General features: G+C 37.8%; 1 protein-coding gene across 2 annotated transcripts in view; it reads left to right on the forward strand.

Annotated features, from left to right (window-relative positions):
* spon1a (spondin 1a) overlaps positions 1-12,332 on the forward strand; it is a 109,966-nt gene extending 97,634 nt beyond the window's left edge. Inside the window, exons 9-16 of one of the 2 annotated variants that reach the window (XM_057840026.1) lie at positions 3,300-3,440; positions 6,438-6,513; positions 6,609-6,794; positions 7,210-7,380; positions 7,491-7,658; positions 9,755-9,919; positions 10,774-11,043; positions 11,338-12,332. In XM_057840026.1, the coding sequence (XP_057696009.1) occupies positions 3,300-3,440; positions 6,438-6,513; positions 6,609-6,794; positions 7,210-7,380; positions 7,491-7,658; positions 9,755-9,919; positions 10,774-11,043; positions 11,338-11,501 (1,341 nt within the window). In that variant the 3' untranslated portion in view covers positions 11,502-12,332. The remainder of the gene's footprint in view (positions 1-3,299; positions 3,441-6,437; positions 6,514-6,608; positions 6,795-7,209; positions 7,381-7,490; positions 7,659-9,754; positions 9,920-10,773; positions 11,044-11,337) is intronic. The other variant, XM_057840027.1, reaches the window with a different exon arrangement.
* Positions 12,333-12,657: the final 325 nt, after the last annotated feature.

Raw genomic sequence — 12,657 nt, forward strand, 5'->3', positions numbered from 1 at the left:
ATTGACACAATTTTCATCTTTTTCTTTTCCTCCAAACACCACAACAATTGATTTGAAATGGAACATAAGGGATGTGCTCTAAACGGATGGACAACTTTATCATGTGCATCCAAGTGGAAAGAACTGTGTTCTGATATTTAATAGAGGAGGGCGGTCAAAACATCTGCCTCATAGTTCTGAGATCAAGAGTTCAATTCCGGGCTCCGGGCTTCCTGTGTGGAGTTTGCAAGTCTCAAAAACATGCATGGTAGGCTGCTTGAACACTAAATTTGGGTATTAGTGTATGCATGCATGGTTGTTTGCCTTCATGTGCACTGCGATTGGTTGGGAACTAATTCACGGTTTACCCCACCTACTACCCCATAGTGAGCTGAGATAGGCTTCAGCAACCCTCGTGAGGATAAGGGGCACAAAAAATAAAGATTTAACGTAATTGTGGTGAAATGTAAATAAAAGCCAGTATTTCCAGAAAATGGCCAGTCTATGTGTGGACCTCATATTATTAATGACGGTACTATTTTAGCCAATCAGATGAGAGTATACAAGTTTGCCCCACCCTTCTTCATGATGTCAAAAATACTCATTGTCACATGCGCTTGAGTATATTAGTGTGTGTGCATAAGTAAAGCTGATGTCACAGAGCAGCTGCATTTTTTTTCAATTTTATTTTAAGGTTAATTACATCCAAATCAGGTTAGTATTTACAAAGGTTTCTGTCGGAGCCTACCCACCATTTTAGAGACCAAAAGTAATAAAACAAATTAAGGAATCAAACATTTACTTTTTAATAATTAGTCGAAAACCTACCCATCCATTTATTTAGCCAGACAATCACAGGGCAATCAGTCACTCATACATTCACACTGTCCCTGAGTGGCAACTAAACCAACGCTGCCTGCACCAAAGTCAGACAAATGTATCACTACACTCTCACAGTGACCTTTAGTTGAAAAATGCTTTTAGTCAATTAAAGCCTGAAATGTGGAACTCACAGAAAGAACCACACACATGATTTCATCACATGTGATGCTCTGCCAAGACTTTTTGCATCTGTCATCAGTTTTTGCTTGTTCTTAGGGCATTTACACTTCTCTTTTGTTTTTAACAAGTGAAAAGCATACTCAATAGGCTACAGTTCAAGTGATTACCACTCTAGACCATTGCATGTTATTGCACTTCTTTGCCATTAAAAGGCCTATGCTTGCCTTTGAGTCCATCTGTCGAGTGAAGTGCCACCAAACGAGTTCAAAAGGCTCTAACTTTAGCTATATACTGTACTTATATACTGTATAGCTGGAATTCATCCTGCTTTTAAGAGTAGTTACATGTATCAATTAATACAAGGGAACAATCCAAAGCTGTACATGCAGCCATTACTTTCGCTTCCTTAAGAGAGAGACACACATGTAATATTGTGCAATACATCCAGAAATGTCTGGTTGCAATCGCTTCAATGCTCTGAGAATATAGCCTACATGAATAAGAATATTTACAGGCACCCAGATACAAAACTGTTGTAATTCTGACATACATATTTTTTATTTATATGTAAAGAATCTGAAATTAAAGCTGAAAATCTGTAGTATTGCATAATTACTTCCACCAAAAGTAGGATGGCATATATTCTATCAGCAGTCATGACCAACGAACAAAATGTTCAATTTGGTGAAGATCCTGTGATAGCAGATCGTTCAATTTATCATTGTGAAAGATCTGATCCATAAAATTTATTATTGCCACTGATAGAACACTGGTGTTTGGCCTTTATGGCCACTTCTCTCAACTGACTGCTACTGTTTCACACTATTTCAGACCTTATCAAACCATTGAAGTCACAAAAACTTCCCTCTCCACTTTTTCCCCTTGAATAACCCTACCCCTCCTCTCCCTTTCGCAACATCATTCTGACCTTGTCATTACACCTTGTCTTCCTCTACCTGCCTGCTGCTCACATTGCCAATCATCGTCTACCCCATTTCTTCATATATGTACTGCCAGTCTTCCACAAATCACGTCAAATCATCACACATCCAATTCTCCTAGAACGGACAAGGACGTCTTTCTCTCCTGCCCTCACCTTGAGGGGCTGTTTTATGTCTTCTGCCTTATGTCAACAGTAAGAGATTTGTATATATGTGTGTGTGTTTGAGCAGGCAGAATGACTCCATGCGTGGAATCATTGTTATAAGGCTGTGTATTACATTGGCATGCACCAATAAATTCCCTTTTTAAAATGTATTTTTATTTCTGCTACTTTCATATATTGTTGGATAGATGAAATATATTGCTGAATCAATATTGTAGCAGATACACAACTTCAGGAACACTTCATGATGACAGATATTGAACAAATACAAGCAATATAGTAGACTTGAACCCCTGGGTTTTGTTCATATGAGTTTCCTATGGTCTGTGTTTTGCAGCTAACAATTTTCAGCTCAACAGACAATTTTTGAGCAACGTCATTCATGAAAACACAAAATAAATGAACGTTATTAGTTGTATTGAATTTAAAAAAATGTGCATCTTGTCAAAAATTGGTGTCCAAACAAATGTGTGTTTGGAATAAAAATGGTGGAAAACAATCTTCGAACATTTTTTTTTTTTTTTGTGTTAGAATAGTTAGAATTGAAGAGAGTTGACTTTCCATGGTCTGTATTCAACATTATTATTATTATTTTTTCTTTAAATGATTTATTTCTGTTGGCCCATTCACATACAAAGCAAATGTTTTATAGAGCCAAAGAAATAATTATTAAAATCAAGATTACATGAAGTGAATCACAAACCCAACATTACGCAGGATGAATGAAAAGACACCACAAACTGTAAAATCACACAGATTAAGTATCGGAATAAAAGCAAGATGGTGAAAAGAAGAAAATATGTTATTATTGATTCATGAAAAAGCATTCAGTAAACAATAAGTGTTTTCAGCCCAGATCACTTCTTTGAGATATCTCAGATGTTTATCAGTTGAGAAACAGAAACATTGAGATTTGTCACACAACTGCTCTAGTGCCAGTTTTACACAAAAGTTTGGGCAGGAGGGACTATTCCCATTTTGGTTTCCGTTAAGGTTTTACACTATTCGCTGTTACTGAAGAGGCTTACAGCAGGTAGTTTCACAATTAAAAAAAAAAAAAAAAAAATCCTTTCAGTAAGTCTCCATTATTGTCATGTACACTGCTGGCAGGTGACATCATATCTGTGAAAAAAATGGACATGTTTTGCATTGAACTGTATTGAATCCAATTTCAGTTTTTGATTTAATTTTTGTTCACTTGTGTGTTCTTTAGTCACCTAACAAACCGACAGTGCCCGAAGATAAAATCCGTCCTCTGACCAGTTTGGACCATCCTCAAAGCCCTTTCTATGACCCTGAAGGAGGAGCTATCAGTCCTGTGGCCAGGATTGTAGTGGAACGTATTGCCAGAAAGGTCGGTTGTTATACTAGTCACAAGCCTGTACTAAGACCAATAAGTGGGGGAGTGAGATGATGGTAATGATGATGCAAGCATTGAATTTCAGATGCTATCGATAGATAAAATCTTGAATATTTTATTGCGTTGCTATCTCAGCTGTTAACTTGTATACGAGTGAATTAATCAAGGAAGAGCAAGGAAGAAGTGGACTGTAAATTGAATGAGCATCTGGTGCTGTGATCCGTAAAACCCAAATAAGGACCCCCCCCCAAAAAATAAAAAATATTTAATCATAATGCTTTGAATATCACAGCAAAATACCATTTAACCAGGTCTTTGATTATCACCGTGTTATCATTATTTTCCTCACGAGCTATTTAATTCTAGTGTGTGTTGACTGTCTGATCTGGCTAATTTGAACCCAAACCATGCTTACTTACAACCGCACTGATTTTTCTCTACCTTGAGCTAACCTGTAATATCCATTCAACCGCATAGTCAAACATTTTTTATTGAAACAGCGATAGTGTGACTTAAAAACCCAGTTGATATGGGAGTGTTATTTTAATCAAGTAGAAACAGGACACATATACAGTACATGGTAGTATTTTCTAAGCATTTTTAAACTTTCCTTTAAGTTGTAATGCATTTACTGCATTGACTTCAACATTTTAAAACTGCGGTATTTACAACTTGACTACCACAGGTACATCACAGTATTGTTTTATTACCCAAGTCTAATACACTATCCTGGTCCTACTAAAAACAAATTAGAACTCACATAAAAGTGGAATTGGCTTCCCTTTATTATACCTTTTACACCATCAAAGTGGAGAGGAGGAGGAGCTGGAGGTCTTATGTGTTGTAGTGGTCAAAAACATAGTCAAAAAATGAGTATTCATAAAATTGTGTCTTACCAATGTAATGTCCTCCCCAAAAAACATGTCATACAAGCATTAGAAGGAATTTTGAACAGACAATATATATTGAGGTGATCATTGTTAAATCAAAATGAGTAACCTCTCGTCTTTAGACATACAGTGAAGAAAATACGCATTTGAACACCCTGCTATTTTGCAAGTTCTCTCACTATAGAAATGGAGGCGTCTGAAATTTTCATTGTAGGTGCATGTCCACTGTCAGAGAGATAATCTAAAATGAAAACTCCAGAAATCGCAATGCATGATTTTTTTTAACAAGTTGTTTATGTGATACAGCTGCAAATAAGCATTTGAACACCTGTCAATCAGCTAGAATTCTGACCCTGAAAGACCTGTTAGTGTGCCTATTAAAAGTCCACCCCTTCTCAATTTATTATCCTGAATCAAATTCACTTGTTTGAGGTTGATAGCTGCACAAAGACACCTGTCCACCCCATACAATCAGTAAGACTCAAACTCAAACAGAGACAAAATTATACACCTCCACAAGGCTGGAAAGGGCTACGGACTAATTACCAAGCAACTTGGTGAAAAAAGGTCCACTGTTGGAGCAATCATCACTAAACATTATGGTGAATCTCAAATGGAGTGGAGCCCTATGTAAGATATCACCTCGTGGGGTCTCAATTATCCTAAGAAATGTGTGAAATCAGCCCAGAACTACTCGACAGGAGTTGGTCAATTACCTGAAAAGAGCTGGGACCACCGTTTCCAAGGTTACTGTTGGTAATACGTCATGGTTTGAAATCATACATGGCACGGAAGGTTCCCCTGCTTCAACCAGCACATGTCAAGGCCCTTCTTAAGTTTCCCTATGACCATTTGGATGATGCAGAGGAGTCATGTGAGCATGTTTCGTGGTCAGATGAGAGCACAATACAACTTTTTGGTCATAGTTCCACTCATAGTGTTTGGAGGAAGAAGAATGAGTACTATCCCAAGAACACCATCCCTACTGTGAAGCATGGGGTTGGTAGCGTCATGCTTTGGGGGTGTTTTTCTGTAAATGGGACAGGACGAATGAGCTGTATTAAAGAGAGGATATCCGGGGCCCAGTATTGTGACATTTTGGGGAACAACCTCCTTCCCTCAGTCAGAGCATTGAAGATGGGTCGTGGCTGGGTCTTCCAACATGACAATGGCCCGAACCACAAAACCAGTAAAACCAAGGAGTGGCTCCGTAACAAGCATACCAAGGTTCTAGCATGGCCAAGCCAGTCTCCAGACCTAAACCCAATAGAAAACTTTTGCAGGGAGCTTAAACTCGGTGCTTCTCAGTGACAGCCCAGGAACCTGACTGATCTAGAGAAGATTTGCGTGGAGGAGTGGGCCAAAATCCCTCCTGCAGTGTGTGCAAACCTGATTAAAAACTATAGGAAATGTTTAACCTCTGTAATTGCAAACAAAGGCTACTGTACCAAATATTAACTTTTGTATTCTTAGGTGTTCGAATACTAATATGCAGCTGCACCGGACAAATAAATCGTTAAAAAATCTTACATTGTGATTTCTGGATTTTTCTTTTTAGATTATCTCTCTCACATTGGACATGCTCCTATGATGATAATTTCAGACCCATGATATCTAAGTTGGAGTAAAAATAGCAGGGTGTTCAAATACTTATTTTCTTCACTGTATTTGCCATCAATAAAATATACAAAAAAACATGTATGTTTTTTGATGAGTATTTTTATATGGCCAAATGCTAGGTGTTTTTCCTTCGTTTACGTTTACGTTTTTTTTTTTTGGGTGGGGGGCGGTCTGAGTGTGTGGGCCCACACGTTTTGCAATGTCAGTTAGAAATGACTTCTGCAACCCTGAACAGGATGATCGATGAAGAAAATGGATGGATAAACGAGACAATCTGGCTCAATTACGAGAAGTCCTTCAGTGGCATCTAGAGGCAGATTTGGGGATTTTAGTTCAATTTCTCTTGTAACCATGTGCTTAAGTCACTTTATTAGTAAGAGATTCTGCTCCTCTTGTTTTTGTTGGAGCCTACCTTATTAAAAGTAAACAAAATAAAAACGCAACAGCCCCAGAGCAATGAGTGTTTTGTTTGAGTCTACAGGGAGAGCAGTGCAACATTGTACCAGACAATGTGGATGACATTGTGGCAGATATTGCCCAGGAGGAGAAAGAAGAAGGTCTGGATCTAAACAATCTAATTTTTTACTCTAGCCAATCAGCATTTTTTTTTCAGCAGAAGGGTTTTCTAATAGCCCTGTTATTTCACACCCAGCAGATGACACCCCCGAGACATGTATCTACTCCAACTGGTCTCCATGGTCGGCTTGCAGCTCGGCAACATGTGAAAAGGGGAAGCGGATGAGGCAGAGGATGCTCAAGGCCCAGCTGGATCTGAGTGTTCCCTGTCCGCACACCCAGGATTTCGAGCCTTGCATGGGGCCGGGATGCAGCGACGAAGGTATTTGCCATCTCAAGGTCACAAAGGGGCAGGAAACAAGCTTTACCTGACAATACATGATGAGGTCATCATTCCAGACATTCAGTCTGAAGGATGACACTTGCCTAAGCGGCTTTACAACCACTTAGATTGCTCACTCTATTTTATTGACAGTTATGGATTTTGATTCCCTTTTTACAGTTCACAGAGTGAAATGTTACAATCACAGTTGATTGATATAGTGCTGTACATAATGCCAGAGGTAGATTATTGAGAACCTGTATTTTATTTTATTTTTTTGTGTGTAAGGCTTTTAAATTTATTGCACACTGAGTTACAGTGACTTCTAAATCTGGCTTGTAAAGAATGATTCACTTTGAGAAGTTTGTCGTCTGACTGCCTTACATATAATTTACATTTCTATTTGACTCTTTAGACGCATCCACCTGTATGATGTCAGAGTGGATCACTTGGTCTCCATGCAGTGTGTCATGTGGGCAAGGTACACGTTCCCGGGAACGTTATGTTAAGCAATTCCCAGATGACGGCTCAGTCTGCACTCTACCCACGGAGGAGACCGAAGACTGTGTCGTCAACGAGGAATGCTGTAAGAGGAAAAAGTGCCTTTCTTTTTGTCAAACAAAGAAATGTTATTTTTTAACCCTTTAAACTGAGGTTTCAGTCAGCTTTTAACAGATTTCCTGCAATTATCCTCAGTTCCCAGCAGCTGTCTAGTAACTGAGTGGGGGGAATGGGATGCCTGCAGTGCCACTTGCGGTCAGGGCATAAAAAGAAGGGAGCGTATGGTGAAGATGCCTCCTGCAGATGGGTCCATTTGTGGAGCTGAAGTTGTGGAAGTCGAGAAGTGCATGATGCCAGAATGTCGTGAGTAAACGAGCAAAGAATTTCAGCAATGGTTTTTAAAGCTTTTAACACTACCTACTACAAAAAAAAAGAAAAGAAAATTAACACTTTAAAAATACGGGAGCAGAGTAAGCCAATATGTTAATCAAAATTGAGGTATAGGTTTTATTCCTAAAATGTGTGTTTAAAACTATAGCGTTTAACATGAACATTTTACCTAAATAGACTGTAAGCCTGCCTCAAGTGTGTCAAAAAAGGACATTCGACTGGTTTGCTTCTTGTACAGGACCAGCTAATATATGTATTCGCTTTCTGATTTTTTGAGTGAATTTAAGAAGTTCACCATATTGAATTTTGTTCGGGGCTTGGTCGTTCCAAATTACATTTAGAGCACTATTCAGCATGTTAAGTGGTGAATGTCCCATCGAGTGATCTAACAAGTTCAGAGGATAAATGTCCAACATCTATATAAACAATTAAATGAAAATTTGTTGGTCTTAAACAATAGATACAACTGAACTGTACCCACTAAATGTTCAGGTGAACTCCAAGTTACAGTACTTAGGACACAATTAAGAAACATTAATTGTGTGTCCCTCAGCATACTTCTAGACCAGAGAGGCCACGTACCACACACTTTGAGAATCGCTGCAATATGGAGTTATAGCACAAAATGAATAACATTTCGATATTAATGGCTATATTTTGAGTTATTTTGAGGGGAAAATAAATGAACTCTATTAGTTGTTCCGTTCATGTTTTTTTTTTGCTCCCGATCCGATCCCGATCGTTTTAGTTTGAGTATCTGCCGATCCCCATATTTCCCGATCCGATTGCTTTTTTTTTTTTTTTGCTCCTGATTCAATTCCAATCATTCCCGGTAATTTTTCCCGATCATATACATTTTGGCAATGCATTAAGAAAAAAATGAATAAAACTCGGACCAATATATACATTCAACATTCAGTACATAAGTACTGTATTTGTTTATCATGACAATAAATCCTCAAGATGGCATTTACATTATTAACATTCTTTCTGTGAGACGGATCCACGGATAGAAAGAATTGTAATTCTTAAAGGACAAATGTGACTTTGTATATTGTGACTAAATATTGCCATCTAGTGGATTTTTATGAGCTTTCAGTAAATGATAATTCAGCCATTTAACTTCTGCCCAAATGCATGCTGGGAAGTGCAACCATGACTGTGCGTAATGGTACCAATTGATATATCTTCTCAGCGTTGGGAAATATAATAGGGTGTTAAGTAAAAGATCAACTACTACCTTTCTTCCCCACATTGCTTCCCACGATATTTCTGATCGTTGAGAGAGGGATTGTAAGGCTTTAGCCAATTAAAAAAAGGCTTCAAAGGCTGACAAAACTCTGTCTACTCATTTTACGTTGCCTTTTAGTTCTATGTTTACATAATATGGAGCCATTATAGATTGAACGCGACAATGCGTGAGTGGATAGTGCGGCGCATGCGTTAATTGGGTTAAATATTTTAGTGTTATTACCGCCATTGACGCGATAAAGTTGACAGCCCCACTTTAAGCCAAAACTAAAGACTTTGGATGAGTGTAAGACATTTTGTCTGTAACGTTAAATACATTAGAAAACGATTTAATAAAAAAAATATATATATATATATTAAAAAAGGCATGTCCGATATTTTTTTGCTGATTCCAATACTTTGAAAATTATGTGATTGGACCCAATCGATCCCGATCGATAGGGACATCTCTAAACTCTATTATATAAGCGACACACAGACTACTTTTCATTGTGTAAAAGTGTCATTTTGTCAGTGTTGTCCCATGAAAAGATACACTTAAATATCTGCAGAAATGCGAGGGGTTACTCACCTTTGTAATACACTGTAGTTTACTGAACACCGAGAGGAATAGAAAGAGCCATATGGCAAGTAGGTAAATAGCATAGGAATCTTGACAAATGTGAACCTGCAAATGCAGTTATTGTCACTAGAGACTGGACACTGACAAGATCAATATTTCTTTGTGGTGTATCAATAAAATATGTGCATCTGCTTTTTTTTTTTTTTTTATTACTATTATTATTATTATTTTTAATTACTTGCTTTTTGGCGTATAGATACAATCCCATGCATGCTGACTATGTGGTCGGATTGGAGTGACTGCAGCGTCTCATGTGGCAAGGGTCTAAGAACACGGCAACGGATGCTCAAGTCGCCTGTTGAGCTAGGAGACTGCACAGAAGAGTTGGACCAGGTGGAGAAGTGCATGCTACCGGAATGTCGTAAGTGGTACATATTTTGAATGAGCAGAAAAAGTTATCTACAGCATGCAAACACATTACACACTCATACGACTCTTAATTAAGATGATTGTGAACCAGATCCCTAAAAAAGTTGATTAGTTTTATTGATCAGAATGTAACAGAATAGACTGTTTTGGGGGTTTATATATTGAAACTCGATTATGAATTGCAGCCATCTCTACTGTGTGGTGTAACAGAGAATTACTGGTCGGACCAAATTGTCATCTATAAGATAAAAACAAAATAACAATCTATAACAGGTCATCAGGCTAGAGGAAGATGAATTCAGCTTCTGGTGTTCTTTCCATTGCTGTATTAAACAAATGTTTACAAACTATAGTACAGTACTTTCTTAGATGACCTGCATATAACCTCAATTTACACTGTCACTCTCACACAGGGGCCAGCTGTAAATCCTGATATTTTGTCCACTGTCACGTCACTCAATTGGCCAGGTGCACACTTTAAATTCACACAGATATTCAATGTTACGGCTACTACGGGTACAATGTTAGGTTAGGAGCCCCAATTGAAAAAATACAAAACACTTCACCTCACATGCATGCATAATAGGTTTGTATTATAGTCTGTGCATAAAATATAAGTAAAATGCAGTGCATACAAAATGTTGTTGCTACTTCCCAGATTTTCCATTCATTTTAATTGGGAATGATGATTTAAGATATGAGTGCGATGAATGATCTGCCATTGTTGAAGTAGCAGGGGTCAAATTATTACATATGGCAGTGACCTTGTGTCATGAAAATACTCTATGAAAAACATCTCACCCTAAAATAGACTGATTTTCTTGTATACTGTTGTTCATTTTTCAGCCATAGACTGTGTCATGTCCGAGTGGAGCGAGTGGTCTGAGTGTAATAAGTCCTGCGGTAAAGGTCACACGATCAGGACACGCACAGTCAAGTTGGAGCCTCAGTTTGGTGGAGACCACTGTCCTGAAAGTATCCAGAGGAAGAAGTGTAAGGTCAGGAAGTGCACCAGATCAGGACAGGGAAACGGTGAAGAGAATAAACGACGCAAGGAGTCGCGAGAAAAAAAGAGGAGCAAACAGACCAGGACTGCGTTTGCCTATGAGCATCCAGGTTGGTGTCTCTTTTCAATTTAATGTTATTTGATTAACTTTATTATCCTAGAAGAGCCCCAAGAGCTCACCTATATACTATGTACATTTTTTATAAAGTGGAGAAACAAAAGGCAGCAGGAACCATCTTACAAATAGTGGAAGTCTGGTTGTATATTTTGCGGTCACTCATCATGTATTTTTCCATTTTTCCCTTCCTCATTCAAGCTATTAGAGGTCTTTCACTGACATATAAAAATCAAAAATGTTTGACAAACGTTACGTAACTCTGCACGTCTTCCTGACCATTTTTTAGGATGTAAAATGAGGCCATGGTCAAGCTGGACTGAATGTACCAAAGTGTGCGGCGGAGGTATTCAAGAACGGCTAATGACTGTGAAGCAAAAGTTCAAGACTGCACAATTGTCCAGCTGCAAGGACAGGAAGGAGATTCGAGCATGTAACGTGCACCCTTGTTAAGAAGAATACTAGTACATGGGAGACATTTCTGGAGCTGAGAACAAGCCCAGGCATTGTACAGTATGTTGTCACACAATGGCCCAGTGCACTCTATTTAGAGCTCTGACGGCACTTTAATGTCATATTCCATACAAAAAAAACCCCAAAAAAAAGTCAAACTTTTTTCGGACATGGAGAAATGTGGGGTGGGTGGGAAATTAAGGTGTCTGCTGTCCTCTCCAATTTTATTTTTCCTGTGATGTTTCAATTCTGTCAATGCAACATGATCAGTTTTAATTTTATTCCATCGTCCTGTTGAAGGTTAATAGATATAAAGAGGCTTCGTTCAAATTTTCTTGGTGTTATAATTACGACACAAACATGAGGATCTGCGATTTCAAACCAAACTGACTTTCCCGTACTGTAGCTCTGATACACTTCAAGATGACTGTAAATGTGTTGTGGTGTATCATGGAAATATTCAGAACTAATTTAATAAATTAATAGTCATTATATCTTGTGGTATCCTTAGTATCACTATAGTAATTTAAAAACACTGGTGCTCAGCCTTCCCAATTCTTCACTGCCTTTTGTTGTTGAACCCCCCCTTCCCCCCATACCCCCAATAATGTTGTTTTATAGCTGCACCACAATTCGAATAATAATTTATAACATTTTTAAATATCTAGATATTCCCCCCCTTGTGATTTTCTTCTTTTTTTTTGTTTTTAAAAATAATGTCTTAAGATTCCTTCCAAAGTGTTGTGTAGATGTTATGAAGATGTTTTCTGCCCTCTTCGTTCCTATAACGTGTTAAAATTTTGGAATAACATCACCTTTACAATAAAAGTAAATGTGACAACTTGTCAACTGGATCTGTGGTTTTATTCAAGATTTAAGAATTAAGATTTTACAAGGCAAATGACTGCTGTGAAAGGCTTTTTAAATTTGAAAAGTAAAATACACGACCGTGCAATATTATGAAATAACAACAATTATCCAAATATCTACTTAATTTTTAATGTGTATGCCATTTAATTTATGTATTTGCATTTTGTTACTGACATTTGTGAAGCTGCTAATGCTATTTTGAGAGAACAGTTCTCTGAAATGCAACTGATTTAACTTAAGAAATTAATTTGCCATCTTTTGATAGACCAGTAACATTTTATTTTTT

Source organism: Corythoichthys intestinalis, chromosome 1 (genome assembly GCF_030265065.1).
Source record: "Corythoichthys intestinalis isolate RoL2023-P3 chromosome 1, ASM3026506v1, whole genome shotgun sequence".
Classification (NCBI taxonomy): Eukaryota; Metazoa; Chordata; class Actinopteri; order Syngnathiformes; family Syngnathidae; genus Corythoichthys; species Corythoichthys intestinalis.